Below are 17443 nucleotides of genomic sequence, written 5' to 3'. Positions count from 1 at the left end.
CAAAAATGTTATTAGGCCAGAGAAACAGCAAACTAAAAGTGAGATTCTTCTAGATCACCTAGCAGAAAAACGACAAAAACTGAAGGCACTCTTAGCACCTCATCCGGAATACAATGAGGTCATCCAGCTCTGTCCCAGCTACCGTGCCAGGCTGCCTACAGGCTGGGGAAGGCAACTGATCCACATTCCACACTCCACACTCCACACTCCAGCAGATTTCTCAAACAGATAGTACATTTCTTTTACAGTGGCCATCCCAGCTCCAGAGCAAACTCCTCGGGTGAGGAAGCACACAGGTCACCTTCTGTCCACAGTCACTCCACAAGGCACTATGTCCTGGAGAGAAGGGAAAGCTGTTGTATGATCCAGACAAGGATGTCACCCTGTCCTCCAGCTTTGAGCTGCAGTCCCCGTGGTGTGATACACCTCTCCAAACAGAACTTCCCTCTCCTCCTCTCCTTCATTTCTCTCAAACCCACCAAGCACAGAATGCTCTAGAGCATGTAACTCCCAAACCAGAACAAGAAATAATTTATGCTCCACACACGGAACCTCTTGGATACTTTGGCTGAGATCCAGTTCAGCATAACACTTTTGGCCTTGCCTGAGTTGCGTTTTTGCAGCTCTGTAACACCCAAGAACCCCAGGTGAGACAGATGGGTAGGTAAGCTCAGCCATTAAATCCCATTACCTTTCTGGAGTGGTCTTTGAGGCAGTGTTAAAAGATGAGGTGAGAAAACCACACACACACCTTAATAATGTGACTGAGTTGTTCTGTGTTAGTGCCCAAGAACTCAGCCCAGGGTGGGACCCTGAATCCAAGCATATAAGGCACCAGTGATAACAGTGTCCACTTCCCCAGCAATTACCTTCTTCAGAAGGGAAAGGGAAGTGCAAGGAGCCCCATTCCTTACCACAGGCACGTGTGTTGTGTGTTGCCTGGTTCCCTCCAGAAGCCTCCCTCTAGCAGAAACTGTGCTGCTGCTGTCAGTGTTGAGATCAAACCCTCCCCCTTCACACTCTGGAGAACAGCTCTGTGTGCACACCCTCCAAGAAAGGATGGAGACACATCAGGCTGCTGCCATCCACTTTAGCAGCTGGTGGCCGTCAGCATTGTTCTGATGTTCCTCCATGCAGTCTCAGGCACTGCTTTACTCTTTTCCCTCCCTTTTCTGGCATGAGGAATCTATTTACTTGCCCATTGCTGGGTTGCAAATTTTTCTGGTGTGGGTTTTGGACACATAGGCCTTTTCTTTCTTTGTCATTTCCTTTTCAGTGCACACATGGCATGGGAGGAGGCTTGGCTGACAGAGGCAGAATACTCCAGGACAGAGGCCAGCATACTGCCTGGGCTCTCTCCTCCTCAGAGGATTCACTCACAGTTTTGCCACGGATATTCCTAAATCCCAACCATACAATTCTTTTTTCTTCCCCTGCTGAGGGCAAGCACAGTAAAAAACATACACTGAGGTCCTAAGAAGAAAGGCAATTAGCTGCTAATAACTGCAACAACCCTGAGGTAAAGGACAAGGGCAGCTTGTGCCACTCCCACCCGGAGAGGGCCACACACACAGAGCAAGGGCATTAGGGCATTTCATACTCCCCTGAGCTATCGCAGTTAGGATCAGCATATTCAGCAGACAATGGAATGAGCCATTCCTGCTCTAGCTGGCTCTGCCTTGCCACAGAAATAGCTCCTAGCTATTCCATTTTCCAAGCACCAGTGGGTTTCAATATCCTTTAAACACCAGGAATTACCTCCCTCTCTTTCCAGTTGGTACTGGCGTTAGCACAGCTCCTCTAATGCTTCAAATAAGTCACAGATTTTATTTTTTTTTCTTAGCAAAATGACTTCAAATTTATTCACAAAGTTACCCAATTTCACCTGGCACACGTATCAAACAAAAAGTACCCCTGCATTCAGGTGTGGCACTGTGTTGTGTGGTGAAGAAACACAGGAGACAAGATGACACCATGTCTCCATGGAAAAAGGATTTACTGCACAGGAGAAATGCCAGGGCACTGATGCAGGAGTGCAAGCAGAGCTCTCCCAAGTCTCTCAAATTGCCCTGACAATGATGTGCCTGTTGCACTCTGCCCCAGATCCCCTTCTGTGATAAAGCCAAGTATCAGCTTTGAAAGGGGGGGGCAAGGACAGAAGTAGAGAACATGACCTTCAGCAGAAGTTTTTAAGAGATTCTGTGGTACCTAGACAGTTAGCTGGAGATCACTCCAAAAATAAATGGGCAGAGTGTCTAGTGACCCTAGCCAGTGCTCAGGAGGCTACAGAAAGGCTGAACTGGCCTGGGTTAATGGCTAGTCAGAATGCCATGTAAACAAGGTGCTTGCCCACAATGACAGGGTCCCAAAGAGCAGCAGGCCAGATGTGGAGCACTGTCCCAGCTGGTGGTCTGAACATTAGTTTCTCTTTCTCTGTTAATCCTGGTCACGGCCCATTTTGCCAGTCAGCCTCCGACGCTGAGTCTTGGTGGTTCGCCCTGTGCTGGACTTCTTGATTTTCTTACGTGGGCCTTGCCCACGTTGGGATCTCTTTCTTTTTGTCTTCTTCTGGCTGTGCATGTGCAGCGTGGCAGTAAGAGAAGAGATTCTGTGGAGGGCAGAAAGAGAAAAGGGTTTGGGGACCAAAGCTTACAGAAGGAAGGCAACACCACAACAATAGCTGGAGAGCTCTGTGTGGCCCAGCAGGAATGGATGCCAGACAAAGCAAGACCCAGAGGAATTCTAAGCTATGCAGGAAACATACAAGTCTCCGTGTGCAGTGACAACAAAAACTAATGTTATGAGCATCGTGCTGCCCAGACCCCACAGAGTAAAGCAACTCTCCACACCCTCAAAGCAGCTGTAAAACCTGGATACTGAAAAACGTGGAGAACGCCTTAGTTTCAGCTTCAGGAGCCTCTGACCTTCAGCCCTAGAGAGAAGCTGTGCACGCTGCGCAACGTGGCGCGGTGAAGGAGCGGGTGAGAGGTGAGGACGGAGCCCACCGTGCTGCCGCTCCTCCCGCCGTCACCAGGGCGTGCGGGTCGCGCTCCGCCAGCGCCGCCTGCCGGCCCCGCCGCGCGTCCCGGAACCCAACACTCCCATCGGCTCCCAGAGCCGAGCAGAGAAGGCCCGAAGGAATCTCTACATACTTTTCAGACAGGAAGGGGTTTCTGGACTTCTTGGGCATTGTTCTCACAGGCTTGTTCTCCACCTCTTCCCCCTTCTCTTCTTCAGATCCATCAGTTTTTCCCTTAAAAATAAAGCATTTTTGTGATTCTGGTGTTTCTACTGCCTTCTTGGTTTCATCCTGTTTTGTGAACTAACTAGTCACAGATGAAGATGTTTTAATTCTGCACACCCCTCACTGTCCAAGTGTCAAGGTTTCCTATTGCAGTCCCACAGAAAGGTACAACCAGAGATGTTCTACAGTAATCCACCCCAAGATGCAAATCTTCAGCATGAACTTAACAGCCATGCGATTGAAGTTTAAACTTGAATGAACCAAAGGTCTTGGCTTTTGCTTAAATTACTACCAAGACGTCTCTGAGTGGACTTTCAGATTAGATGACCTTACAAATATAAGTACAACCAACACCCGAGACTCTCTATGAAAGAAATACAAGCTCTTAGTTACTGTGTATTTTGAGAATAAAAGTGACCACAAACAGAACTGAATGGTTTCCTTATTTGTGGTCCAAGCACGAGATTATGGAGAGAAAAATGCCTCCTCATGCTAACAGTAATATTTCTGACCAGGACACAGAAAAAAGGTCAAGGACAGACCATTTGGCAATGTCTGAAATCTTGCTGCTTGTCTTGTATCAGCTTTTAAAGTATTACACTGTTGCAATCCAGTCCAGTAACACTTCATTTAACCAGGGTCAGTTGGGACTAGCAAAGGGTTCCAGAGAGGTGTGGAGTGAGCTATTCATACAGAACATTTCCTTCTCCATAGAGGTCCAGTTTAAATTGTGGAAAAATAGAAAAGTTACGAGTTCCCCTTTTCATCCCTGTTCCCAGCCAGCTGCAAGGCCTTGGACATACTCAGGGACCACTAGCCCTACCTCACCAGCCCCAGGAGTGTGTACAGGTGATACAGAGAGGAGGCAAAAGACTTTACCAGGGGGCTGCTCAGTCCCAGCTGGCGTGCCCCCGAGAGGTCCAGGTCGCTGATGGTAGTCACTGTTACGATGTGGTTTGGGTGGTCGATGTTCACAGACTCCGTCCGCGATGTCACCAAGTGCTCCAGTTCATCAGCCTCCTCTGGGAACACAAGAAATCCTACAGTGCAAAGTGCCCAACTTTTCACGGGATAAACTCACTGATGCACCATGCTGGGCTGGGATGACACTCGGCCTTGGCATGCAGGGATAAAGGGCAGAGGGCCTTGGCACTGCAAGCCTGGAGGGCAAGCTGCTTCTCCCCCCTGAGGGGCCCTGGTGACACCTTGGAGATGTTCTCCTGTTCCTTCCTTTCTGTACGACCCCCATGATTGTCGGGACAGAGGGCTGCGGGGTCACAGCTCACATTTCTCCCCAGCTTATCCGGGTAACACAGACATGACAGAGCAGCTGTTGTTGTGGGACAGTGTGCGAGCATCCCTGCCCCAACCCTCAACACCCACTCAAGGCTGTCGGCCCACGGGCGCCCACCGCCCTCCCCACCGAGGGCCCTGCACGTACCGAGCGCCTCCTCCCTCTCGCTCAGCATCTTCAGATACTCCTGGTGCCGCTGAGGAAGGGAAACAGGTTATGGAGCGCCTCTGCCCGCCCCTCCTGCCCCGCTCACTGCCCGCCTGGTGAGGGGGGACACGAGACCCTTCCCTCACCTCCTCCTTAATTTTCCTCTCCTCTTCCTTCAGCTTCCGTTTGATCTCCTCCAGCGCCGCCTTCCTCCGCTCCACCTTCCGCTTGTGGAAGCCGGTCAGGTACTCCCTGCCGCCGACAACACAGAACCGCCCGGCTTTCAGCGACCGGGGCCGCCTTCCCTCCCGCCCCGGGGCCCGCCCGGCCTCACCTCCGCCGCTCCTCGTCGAAAGTCACCACCAGCCGCCTCTCGCGGGCGCCCGGGCCCTTCTTGTTCTTCTTGCGGCCCATGGCGGCCCCACGCTGCTGCCGCCGCGGCTGCTGCCGCCCGCCCCTTCCGCCGGAACGCCGGCAGCTCTGCCCGCCGCCCCCGGCCCGGGCGGGACACAGCGCCCCGCGCCAGGGGCCTGGCGTGCGCCTGATCCCGGCCCTGGAGTCCCGCCTGGCGTGCGCGGGGTTTGCTTCAGGCGTGGGAGCCTCCGGCTACGCTCCTCTTCAGCTTCCTCCCAGCAAAAGATTCTGTGGCGCTGCCTTGTCCGGCCACTCTAAGCCAGAACATGGCAGCGTAGCACCTGCTCTCACAGTGTAGCCCCAGACTCTTTCTGACCCTCCAGAGTGTTTTGCATCTACATCTCTTAAATACATGCCACTCTTCCGAATAGTTAACATCTGCAGTTCTTCAACCGAGCATTCTTCAATAGAGCTCTGAGTTTATTTCAAGCTATTGTCATTTCTTGGTGTTAGTAGTGCATGTGCTGCTCCTATTATCTGGGGAAGGCAGCTGTGGAGATGGGTCTTGGCTCTGATGCTGTGTCCAAGTCGCAGCATCTGGCTGGACAGCCATGATTTCTGTTGTGGTGGAGAGAGGTACTGGCGTGAGTTGGTGGGGGCATCAAGAAAGACTGCCATGTTCTGATGGCTTAGAGAGACATTGGCTGAGCTCCTGAGCCTTTATTGCTCCCCTGTTCTTGCCTTAACAATGGGTGTAATGCCTGTGTGGTGGCCGGCTGACTTAGGTGGAAGCTTCTGAAGTGTTGTGGGGGCAGCCGAAGCCAGCCCCCCCAGCCCACAGAGCATGACGAGTCCTGACAGTAGTCCTGTCACAGCCTGGCAGTCACTCGTCCACAGCCAGCTTTCCTTTATCAGCTTGCTCGCTGCTTTCGCTCTTTTCCTGGTCTGTCCTTTCACCAGCAGAAATGTGGAAAAACCAGTTCTGTGGTTAGTTGCTGCACTTCCCTCCACGCCCATGGGGCAGGTCTCCTCCTCCTCCTCAGTCCTCACACATAGTCTGGGTGCACTTCAGCCTCCAGCCTCTTTGCCTCTGCCTGTGCTCAGCCGGCTCAGGTGCACCGACAGGCCTCTGTACCCTTCCCATTTACCTTAACCTTAGGCTTCTCTTGCCTTCCTCTTTTCTCTCTGGCTGCCAGAGCTTGTCTCTCTGGTGGCTCCTTCTCTCCTGGGTAACGCAGTGGGTTGGCCTGCAGGTGCATAAGGTGCAGGCAGCTGCCCTCCTGGCCCTGTCCTGCCCTGCCTGGAGGGATACCATTCTGAGGCGATGGCTGCAGGGAATGAGCGAAGCATGAAGGCCCTGAAGGAAGTGTGGAAAAGAGCAGAGAACTCTTTGTGTGCGGACTGCGGGAAGCCAGGTGAGTCCCCGAAGGATGCTGCAGGAGGAGTTGGAAGCAGGGAACTGGGGCTGATCTCTAGCAGCCACTTAGTGCTGGCTATCTGGACTGCACAGGAGCCTGGGCTGGAGAGAAAGGGGAGGCATCGCTCTGGGTATTCGTTTCCTCTCCCTTCAGGTGGGTTGGCAAGGGAGGAGGGAGAAGATGCTGCCATAGCACTGGTGGGAAGGACAGGGGTGTGGGAGTGCCAGATTAGCAGGGGCTCCATAGCTGCAGCACCGTGGGTTGTAGTCATGTCAGATCGCAAATGCAAATCAAGGTCATGCCCAGTCAGGACCTGACAGGAAAGCTCGCAGTGAAATCCTAAGTTCTCCAGAAAGAAGGCATGATTCAGGAGGGCATTGTCTTCACCATGACTCAGCTCTGAACTGACAACCTGCCACAGCTGCCTAGGAAATTTCATTTACTGAAGGGCTTGCCCTCTCAGAAGGGTACCCAGTTTGAGGTCCTACAAGTGCTGCTAAAACCACCCATCATATACCTCCAAAAGGAGTGTGCTACCCAAGCCAAATTAACACTTGGCAAATTAGTACAATTTTGCCCTATTTAACTACTCCAGGAGAATTTTAGATTCAAGGTTGTTTTCCACTTCCTGAGCTAAACACAGTTAGGGGTTTGCTGTGATGCACTAAACAACTCCTGGGGTCTTTTCCCAGAGGTGGTTTCATTTTCCTCTGGGTGATCCTTTACACAAAGGGAGTTCACAGAGCACTTTGGGGTTTTTCAAGATACAGGTCATTAAAAATTCCGTCAAAGTGATTGGAACAGGGAATGAGGGACCAATAGCTGTGTTTTTTTTCTGACTGGCATCCATGCCTTGGGCGTTAATTACTCAGCTCAGATGAAACTGTGGTCATCAGCTCCCTGTTTCTCAGGACTACATTCTCAGGTGAGGCATATATCCCAGGGATATTCACCACTTCTAGTTTAACCCTTTTCCATATTCTCAGATCCTGACTGGGCATCCTCTACTTTGGGTGTCTTTATATGCCTCAGCTGTTCAGGAATTCACCGCAACATCCCTAGCATCAGCAAAGTCAAATCCCTGAAGATGGACTACTGGGATGATGCTCAGGTGCAGGTGAGATCTTTATCCCCATGGGTAGGGCAGGTGGTTTGGACTAGGCTATACATTCAGTGTCCTGGCAAAATTAGTCCTTTGACCTCACAGAGTTGGAATGTAATCTGGCTTAATCAGTCTCTTTTCTACTCATGAAAACCAGGGATAACTCCCCACAACCTACTGGGAGAGGGAGGACACACTTGCCTTATGTGTCTCTGCATGTCCTGTTACTTTATGGCAAATGCAGAGCTCTTGCAATGGATCTTACTAAGGCTTAGGGTCTTTGTTGCTTCAGATTACTTGTTTTCCACTTGCCAAGACCATCCAGCCTCGACGTCTCCTCTTGATTTCAGCACTCCAAGGGGAAAGTCTTGGGCAATTCTCCAAGAAAAGTTTCCATATATAATACAATCTCTTGAGAAAAATGGCACTTATGAGAACTTGACTTCTTCCCGTTACATCCTCCTCAACTCACTAATTTTCGGGAGACTGAAAATATTTTCTGGAGATCCAAAGAGAATAATCTGTGTCTTGTTGCTCTTTGGAAGAGGTTGGAATGTCCTTCCAGATGCCATTGCAGAGTTGTTGTTGAGCTCTCCAGGAGATGTGGGGCACGGCAGCAAATCCACTGAATGTGTGCGCACCCAGCCTTACGGAAGTGACATTTATGGCACTCTGTTGATTCAGGTGCAATCACTGTAATGTCTGAGAGTAGATGAGACCTTTGAGACCCACCTTCCTGCTGCCAGACTGCTGGGATGTTGCAATGGAGGGGGGAAAGAGAATGCTCCATTAGAGTTTGATATGCATCTGACTCTGTAGTGGGTCAGGAAGGAAAAGGTCCAACATGAGTGTGCATCAAAGGCAAGGCACTAACTCTCTGTCTAACTCTGCAGTTTCTGGCTAAGCATGGGAATGCTGTGACTAAAGCCATATATGAAGCTCACATCCCTATTTACTATTACCAGCCAACCTACAATGACTGCCAGTAAGTTGCTGCATGCAGAAGAAAAGGGGGAAGGGCAATTCTCTGTTCCTCTAATTCCTCTAGTTTGTTTCTGAGCCACCTGTCCCCTCTCTCCATAGAGTGCTGAGAGAACAGTGGATACGGGCCAAATATGAACGCAAAGAATTTACTGAGCCGGGAAAACAGCTGCCATATTCTGATGGTAAGAGCAGAACACAGCATCATAACATCCTGCCTGTTGTCTTTTCTGGAAACTTCTAAGCATCATGAGGTGTCAGTGTTGCAAATCCCACAAGTACTCCTAAGAACCCAAGTGGTCATTACAGGGCTTCATTTTGGGGGTGTTAAATTGTGGACAACGTAGGCTGGCACTGCCACAGGTAGCTTAGAAGCCTGGTGTTACCAGGTGGCATTTTTCAAAGACATTTGTTGTCTTGTTGGAGACAGACATCTGCAATAAGGAATGTCTGTCCTGCTGCATGCCACCCCCTATAACCCTGTCAGTTGTCCTTGAATCGGCATTGTGAGCCCTGTGACAAAGGGCATTGGAGCCCAAGAGCCTGCAGAGTCAAGTGGGAAGAGTTCTGGTCCCACGCCAGAGTCTGCATGGGCCAGGACTCTAGTGTTCACAGGAGAGAGCTCTCACAATGTCAGAGGTAGTAGTAGGAGCAAGACTAGGAGGTGGGAAGAATCTGGGAATGTCTTTTGGTGAGTGCTTATCTGCACTGCAAACATGGGAACACACCATCTTTAGTTGTAAGTCAGAGGTGAAACATCTGAAGTGTTTACTCTCAGCAATAGCCCATCATGTTCTTTGTCCCAGAGGGGTGGCTGGGCCCCAGGCTGCATGCAGCCCTCTGGTGCCTACCATGCCTGTGGGGAATGCTACTATAAGTGGCTTTTCTGCTCCAAGGGGTGAAGGAAGGCATCCTTTGGAAGCGAGGCCGAGACAACGGGCAGTTCCTACCCCGCAAGTTCCTCTTGTCTGAGAGAGAGGGATGTCTGAAGTATTTCACCAAGCAGGATGTGAGTATGGTGGTCAACTCCTACCTCAGTGTGTACTGCACCTGGAGCAGTGGGGTCACAGAGATGTTCTGACTTCCTACGCATGTTTCTGAAGTTGCCTTGTTCATCCCAGCTCAGAGATGAGAACAAAACATGTCACTAAGGAGAAGGGTCCCTTTCCTACTGTCAGAGTGACTTTTCCTCATGGTCTCCCTTTGTGTTTCCCTCACTACTGAGAAAAAGACTGGTCTTCCATTTCACTCCTATCCTGGATGTGTAATCCTGCACCATTCCTGGAACCAACCTCACCCCATTGTGAGCCAAGTTGGCAAAAACCTTTTCTCAGGTTGGTTTTGAGGAGGGCTAATTTCTGCTCATTCATATCTCTGAAATGAGTGGGGCAAGAGCTAAAATGCTGTCACAAGGGAGGGAATGGCTCAGGGTAGGGAGAAGCAGGACATGCCATCCAGAGAAACCTGGACAAGCTCCAGAAGTGGGCTGATATGAACTTCAGAAGGTTTAAAAAAGCCAAGTACAAGGTTCTCCACCTGGTCAGGCCTCTGACCCTGCCTTACCCCAGGTAATCAGTAGCTCACATCTCTTTCCTTCTAGGATTGCTCATGCATGGTCAATGCCATTCTGTTTTCAGGCCAAAGAACCCAAAATCAATGTTAAAATAGATGTAATCAATGCTACATTCCAGCCAGAGAAGATTGGGAACCCCAATGGCCTGCAGATCACCTATCTCAAAGACAATAAGACCCGGAATATATTTGTCTACCATGAAAGTGGAAAGGTATCTGGTTTTAGCATCAAACCCTGCAAAGCCATTGAGGTGCTTTGAGGAGCTGCTGATATTAAATAGCATGAAGCATGGGTAGGATGGGGTGTGTGAGTGTGAGTTGCTGTAGGTAATAGGGTGGGTGTTCTGGCTCCGTGTTTGTGTATCTGTGAGAGAGTTTTGCTGCAGGGAGCAGGGCAGGAGCACTGGCTGAGTTGGTTTGTGTGGGAGGAGTTCTATAGAAGATGTGCTGCCTGTGCATGTGGGGAACGGGGCAGCCGTGCTGGTGGTGTGCATGTGAGGGAGATGCTGCAGAGGGAGAGCTGACTGTGCTTGTAGCTAACTCAGGGCTGGGTGCAGCTGGGTGAATTTAGATGCCCCTCTGTTGCTCTGGCTAAGCTTTCTATCCTGTCCTGTTCCACCCTCAGGAGGTAGTGGACTGGTTCAACGCCATCCGTTCAGTGCAGTTCCATTACCTGAAGGTGGCATTTCCCATTGCCAGCGATAATGAGGTAAGGCAGCACTGGAGCTCCTCCTGAGTCTCCCGCTGCTTGCATGATAAAAGAGCTCGTTAGTTACTGTTATAACCCTAGGAATGGAAGTGGAAACTGCAGGGTAAAGACAGAGGGATGAGAAGGTGTTTTTAAAAGGGCCTGTGGTAGTCAGAAAATAGCTGCTCTCTGCTGTTTCTGGGCATATTGGAGGCAGAAGTGATGCCTAGCTAGGCAGTTTGGGAAATATAAATTTAGAAGGTGACTGAATTTGGGGGAATAGAAGGGTGGGGGAAGGAAATGAATAGCGAAGAGGCACAGCTAAGTGAATCACACTCTTGCCATTTATTTTGTCAGATCAAAAATCGTCTGACCAGAAACTTCTTGAAGGAGGGATACATGGAGAAGACTGGTCCCAAGGTGAGCTGCTATGGTAGAAAAAATCAAACAGGGGCCTGCCAGAGCACCACTGGCTTTCCCTACTTCAGTGTTTTTCTCCTGCTGTTTCCTCATTCCCCCCGACTCTTTAGACACATGTGGGAAAAGAGTGTGTGCACCAAGGGAGGGGAGAATGAAAGGAAGGAGAAGGACACATATGAAAGTAGATGAAGCCAGAGTCCCTTTTTCTCCCAGAGCAACAGATCTCTCTGCATGTGTCTGTGTGTGTGTGACCTTGCAGGTATTTAGTGTCCACATTTCTCCTGTCTCAACTCTGGGGTCCTTCATCGAAGTTCAGGAGTTGGGGACAGCAGCTGGGAGTGAATCACCTGATACTGACCGCACTCTCAGCTCAGAAAGGGCGAGGAGGAGGTTGCTGTTACGGCAGGGGCTTGCTTCACGCGGTTGGGATGAGTTTGGGGTATCCATTCGCTCTGCTCGCAGCAGAGGGCACTGTCCCCTCACACGTCACCTCTTCCCTTCACAGCAGAGAGAGGCCTTTAAGAAGCGCTGGTTCACGCTGGATCACCGCAGGCTCATGTACTTCAAGGATCCTTTGGTGAGAGGGAGATGCGACCGCCGGCAGCTGCAGGCAGCGGCGCTGGGGGCAGGGTCAAAGTGCACACAGAGCCTGTGCTCTGCAGTGAGGGCGGCTTGCAGGTTTCCCAGCTGCTATGAATGGACTCCAGGTCTTCACCTTTCCACCCCTTTCAGTTCATCACATGCTTTTTGTGTTTGTTTCACTGCCTGCAAACAATGGGAGCAGGGAGGGCAGCAGTGTAAAGGTGGTGATGGGAGGGTGACACAGAGAGATGAGAGCAGCAGCTCCTCTCTCAGACCTCTTGAGATTTATGGCCTTATTTTTTCCTTTTCACTACTGCCTTTGAGCACAGGCTCACTGCTCTTCTGAACCCCTGACCACCTCCAAAACCTTTTGCTGCTAATCCCTGGTCCTCACACACTCTCCTCTTGTCCTTAGGTGCCCCTGTAACGGTTCTCTTGTTCTTCTGGGATTCCATAAATCACTGTCTTTCCCTCCTGATGTGCAGGACGCCTTTGCTAAGGGTGAGGTGTTTGTGGGCAGTGGAGAGAATGGATATAGTGTCCAGAAGGGATTGCCTTCAGGGACACAGGGCAACTTCTCTTGGCACTACGGTATCACCATTGTCACCCCTGACCGGGAATACCTCTTCACCTGCGAGACAGAGACTGACCAGCTGGAGTGGGTCAGAGCCTTCACGAGTGTCATCAACCAGGCCATGACACCACAGGAATATGCAAGTAAGTGCCTGGATGCTGTTTCCTTCCCCTCCTGCCACTCCCATTCAGGGTATTGCCCTAATGCACCACCTTTTCTCTTCACTACAGTTGAAGCCTACTTCAAGTTTAAATCCTAGGAAGCCATGCAGGAATCTCACTATGACTCAACTCTACCTGGTCCTATTGGGTGGCTGTCAGGACAGGAGAGGAGATTGACATCAGAGAAACACAGTGCTCTCGGAGCACCCTTTGAAGCACTTTTGCCCCCATAGGATATCCACTTTGTTTTGAGGGCCCGATTAAGCTGCTTCTTTTCAAGTGCAAGATTTTGTGCGTCTGAATCCTCAGTACAACCTGTCCCTGTTAAATTGCTGTCATCTGGCTGGATGCTGACAGGTCTTGCCTGTCAGTCAGGCCTTGAAAACTTTGGCACTTACTATGTTGGACATGAGACCCAGCATCACTCCTGCATGAAACTGCAGACTGGCACCCACCTGATGCAAGAAAAGAGCTGCCTGGCTGGAGCCAGGCACCACAGCGGGTTACAGGGACTGCTGGACTAAAAGAGCCTGTTCCTTTACAAGAAATACCATATCTGCAGGTGACAGAGCTGTGAAACATCTAGATATTTGACCAGTTAGTGCAGTGGTTGAGAAAGGTCACTTAAAACATGTAACCTAAACAGCCAAATGTGAGGCTTGTTTCCTTCTGCCATGTATGGGCTTGAAAGCTTCTTCAGATGACACTTGTGTACAGACCTTCCACCAAATGCTTCAGAGAAGATTAAGAGATCATCTCAAAAATAATGTGGATATACATTTGGGTATGTGGATAAATAATGTGGATATACATTTGTGTATGTGGATAATGTGTGCATGCACACACATAACAAAAAGTGATGGAGGTAGAATACTGCCCTAGGGAAGATACTGTGAGGGATTTTCGTGCCACTGAAGATCAGCTGCCCAACTTGAGTCTCTATCAGACCAATGGAGACGGGTTGGGTCTTGCAGAGAGGAGCTGATAACATGTATAGAGTTCAGAGTCTGCTGTCTCTGCTAGAGCCTAGGGTTGATGCTGAATATGGTAATACATGGATCTCTTTTCCCTCATTCCCTGTATGTCGAAGGCCTGGCACTTTCATTCTGACCTGCACATTGCCATATGTTTATCTTGTTCATCACACATACATATCTGTATGTTCCTGTTCTCTTAGTAAGAGTTAACCTAAAACACAAAAGCAACCCATGATTCATGTCTTAAAGCTCATCTCTTAAAGCTCTCTTGGGAGCTGTCCCCTGCACATGCTGGGAGGAGTAGCTGAGTTCTGCTGGTGACTAGTATCTGATGTGTTTGCAGTTCTATTAGGCAGTGTGAGAGAAGGTATCTCATATGTTAAGGGGAGCTAACTGGAATTAATGAGACAACCAGTAAGTATTTTAATTAGCTCCTAAAGAAATTATTTAAAAATACCATTGTAATTTATTTTAAAGTCCTAAATTAGCTGACATGTTAACTGCTGAGGTATGAGGTTGTTTCTTGGAAAAAAGTACAGACGATCAAACAAAAAGCCATAGCTGCTCATTGTATTTCCTGGGGCATGTGGACAGTGATTATTCCCATCAGAGCCAAATGGGCAGACTCACAGTGCCCCTCTGCTTCTCTGGGGACCCCACGCTGTGCCAAGATCACCACAATCTGTTGGGAGCATCAACTTTCTGGATGAGTAGAAGCATCTCTCACCCTACTACCATGGTGCAATGGAAATATCCATCTAAAAGTATATTTTCACTGCATTTTGCTGATCTCTCCTAGTTTGGAGCATAATTTTCCTGAAAACCAAAGGTCATTGCACAGTGAGGGGAGGACTAATGGGCTGCCCCCTCCTCCTCCTGTTTGCTGCTGAATTACCACTGCTGGATATGAGCAGAGGCATTTGACTCAGCCACAATGAAGCCAATACACTGATGATGCAAAAGAGTGTGGCTGGAGCGGCCTGAAACCCTGAACTAACAGCAGAGTACATGTAGTATGGCACATCTGTCTCTGTTCCGCAAATTCTGTCCCACCGTGTCTTCCTTGAGACGAGGAGGCTCAGATGTGAGTGAGGAAAGGGCCGGGTAGCTTCGGGCGCGGGTGTCATGTGGCGGTGTCTCGCTAGAAGGCGGTGGTGCCTAGCAATGGGCTGCTGCTCCCTGCTCTGCGGCGGGGCAGCTTCCCGGGGCTGCGAGGGAAGGAGGGGGAAAGCTTAGAGGAGGAGGATGGTCTTTGTGGAGAGGAAGGAAAAACAGACTCTAAAATACGCAATCCTTTGAGTCTCTACGAGCTTGGTGCTGACTTGAGGGCAAAGGCGGAAAAGGGCCAGGACAGACAATGTGAGAGGTCCTATCATCTGGTGGGCCTGCTTGCAAACGGGGGACTACATCCACAACACCCAAACCTCAAAGGGCCCTGAAGTGCTTGGGAGGGAGCGAGGGACAGGTTCTTTCAGTCTGGCTTGGCTGGGGAGAGCTGTGTGGCTGCTCCCTGCCTATTGCACTTCCAGGGCTGGCCCTTGTTTCCCTTCTAAAGCCACAGCATGATGCTTTCCACCCTCCCTGCCGTATTATGGAGTCTTGTCTTTCAGTTGTCTCCCGTCTCAAATGAGGACAACTGTACAAGGAGAAATGGGATAAAGAAAGGGAAATAAGAACAAGAAGGAAGACATAGCAGGATAAAGGAAGATATGGGGGAAGAAAGCATGTCTGCCAGAAAGAGGAGGGAGCCAGTGGGGCTCCTCAGCTAGTGGCTAAAAGCCCAGTATAAATTTGGAAATGTATTCACACCGGTGTGTGAAGCTGTGAGTCAGGCACATTCCTCCATGCAGTGGTCAAGGTAGCTCTCAGGGGGTTGGTTCAGTGAGGCAGGGCCCACCTCTCCAAAGTCTGTCTGAGCTGAGCTGACAGACTTAGGAGCAGAAATCTACTTGTTCATCCACTGTTTCTGCGGGCCCAGCAAACTCCGGAGAAGCAACAAAGCTAGTGAAGAAAAGAGACCTGTCCTCCTGGCTGGCAGAGGTTACCTTGCATATGTTGGTCTTGAAGGAAAATGCAGTGTCCCTTTCTTGGCTCTTCCATGGTTAAGGAAAACAACCGGACAGAGCTTGTGATGGACAACATCAGCAAAATGGACTGGGCAGCTGGAGGTGAGGAATAGACTTCTGGAGCACCCTATCTGTGTCTGATGAACTCTCCCCATTCTTCCCTTGGCTGCTTTGCTGTTAAGGATAGTCGTGTCCTATACAGCAAGGGTGGAAGGCAGGAGGAAGGAGCAGGTCTCTGAGAGCTTGATTTGCTCTTGCTTAACTTACCCAAAGATGTCTTACAACACTTCTCTCATCAGCCTAAGTCCTAGAGAGGATCCCAAGGGTGGCAGTTTCTTGGAGGAAAGCAGTGGTGGGGGTGATGACAGCAATGTCCTGGGAGGGGACAGCCTGGTCACAGGGCCGCTGGGTGCAGTGCTGCTGGTCATGTGCCTCACTGGGATGGTGGGGAACATCTACACAGTGGCAGTGGCCTCTGGCAGGGTGGCAGGCTGCTCAGCAGGCTCCTTGGGGGTCTACATGATCAACCTTGCCCTGGCTGACCTCCTGTACCTCTCCACCATCCCCTTTGTGGTTTGCACCTATTTCGCCCACGACTGGTTCTTTGGGGATGTGGGTTGCAGGCTTTTGCTCAGCTTGGACCTCCTCACCATGCACGCCAGCATCTTCCTCCTGACAGCCATGAGCCTGGAGAGGTACTGGGCGGTGGCCAAGCCTCTGCGGGCCCGGCGGGCCAGCAATGCCTACCGCAGACTGGCCAGCGCCATCCTCTGGCTCCTCTCGCTCCTGCTCACGGCCCCCATGATGGCGATGACTCAGCTGCAGGAGGGGGATGGCCCCCGCAAGCGCATCTGCGTCCCCACCTGGACGCCATCGGCTTTCCGGCTCTACCTGACCGTGCTGTTCAGTACCAGCGTCCTGGCACCCGGCGCCGTGCTGGGCATCGTCTACGCCCGCCTGGCCCGGGCCTACTGGTCCTCGGCCTGGGGGCTGGGGCTGCCGCTGCCCGGCCGGGCCCCGGCCCGGCGGCTCCTCTGCAGGATCTCTGCCATCGTGGTGGCCTATTGGGCCTGCTTCCTCCCCTTCTGGGCCTGGCAGCTGGCCGGGCTGTACCAGGGAGAGGGGCTGGGCATCGGCCCCACCGCCCAGGCCTACCTTAACTTCGGTGTCACCTGCCTGGCCTATGGCAACAGCTGCGTCAACCCCTTCCTGTACACCCTCCTTGCCAGCAGCCACCGCCGGCGCCGTGCGGGGACGGGCATGGTGCGGCCTGCAGCGCCCTCTCAGCAGGCTGTGGGGAGCCACAGCATCCCCCTGGCTTTCAGGGAGCTCTCGAGGTCTGTGAGGGACAGTGAGGGCTGAGCAGGCTGGGAACATCTGACCTTTGGCTGGGTCATGTTGAGAAATAAAAGTGTGCCACCTTCCATGCCAGCATGCAGTGTCTTCCATCAATGTTGATGCAGTGCTTTCCCCTTTGCATGGCTGCTCATCCTGCTCAGCTGGGTGGGGAGAGTGCTTGTCTCAGGGATCCTGACTCTATCCTCAGATCCATCAGCTCACACACTTTGCAGCCTCCACCTTGCACAAGGCTGGGGAGTGGGTGGAAGGGAGCAGTCAGCTTCGATATGTCTAAATTATATATCTGGGGAACCTTTGCCGCCCCTCATCTCCTTGCTAGCAACGGGCCAAGCCATAACAAAGTCAGGACAACGGTGAGTCATAGATTTCACAAGAATGGTGAGTCACTGCAAGAAACAGCCACGCTAGCAGGAGACCTCACTACGGTTCATACTCCTGTGGTAAAGCTACCACTGAGCTTTCTTCAAGAAACCGTCACAGAAAATCTTTGAAGAATCTAAAGAA

The 17443-nt window shown here is 51.1% G+C and overlaps 3 protein-coding genes across 3 annotated transcripts; 2 read left to right on the top strand and 1 right to left on the bottom strand.

The window, feature by feature from the left end:
- Positions 1-1807: 1807 nt before the first annotated feature.
- On the bottom strand, positions 1808-5191 carry NOL12 (nucleolar protein 12). The gene is made up of 6 exons (XM_071422826.1): positions 5020-5191; positions 4832-4937; positions 4686-4734; positions 4124-4266; positions 3153-3253; positions 1808-2608 (listed from the first exon to the last, which is right to left on the bottom strand). The coding sequence occupies exons 1-6, from the start codon at positions 5097-5099 to the stop codon at positions 2437-2439; spliced, it is 651 nt and encodes a 216-aa protein (XP_071278927.1). The 5' UTR covers positions 5100-5191; the 3' UTR covers positions 1808-2436.
- Positions 5192-6196: 1005 nt separating this feature from the next.
- Positions 6197-13610, top strand: LOC139587999 (arf-GAP with dual PH domain-containing protein 1-like). The gene is made up of 11 exons (XM_071422824.1): positions 6197-6454; positions 7444-7574; positions 8453-8544; positions 8643-8725; positions 9437-9549; positions 10178-10324; positions 10738-10821; positions 11158-11220; positions 11726-11797; positions 12288-12519; positions 12607-13610. Exons 1-11 carry the CDS (start codon positions 6364-6366, stop codon positions 12633-12635), a joined length of 1137 nt encoding a protein of 378 aa, XP_071278925.1. The 5' UTR covers positions 6197-6363; the 3' UTR covers positions 12636-13610.
- Positions 13611-14204: 594 nt separating this feature from the next.
- Positions 14205-17006, top strand: LOC139588000 (urotensin-2 receptor-like). The gene has a single exon (XM_071422825.1). It carries the CDS (start codon positions 15854-15856, stop codon positions 16940-16942), a length of 1089 nt encoding a protein of 362 aa, XP_071278926.1. The 5' UTR covers positions 14205-15853; the 3' UTR covers positions 16943-17006.
- The last annotated feature ends 437 nt before the right edge of the window (positions 17007-17443 follow it).

Source organism: Agelaius tricolor, unplaced genomic scaffold (genome assembly GCF_023055355.1).
Source record: "Agelaius tricolor isolate 1412-34295 unplaced genomic scaffold, bAgeTri1.0.p SCAF_3, whole genome shotgun sequence".
In the NCBI taxonomy this organism is placed as follows: domain Eukaryota; kingdom Metazoa; phylum Chordata; class Aves; order Passeriformes; family Icteridae; genus Agelaius; species Agelaius tricolor.
The sequence above is the reverse complement of the archived record's forward strand: the minus strand, read 5'-3'. Positions and strand labels throughout refer to the sequence as shown.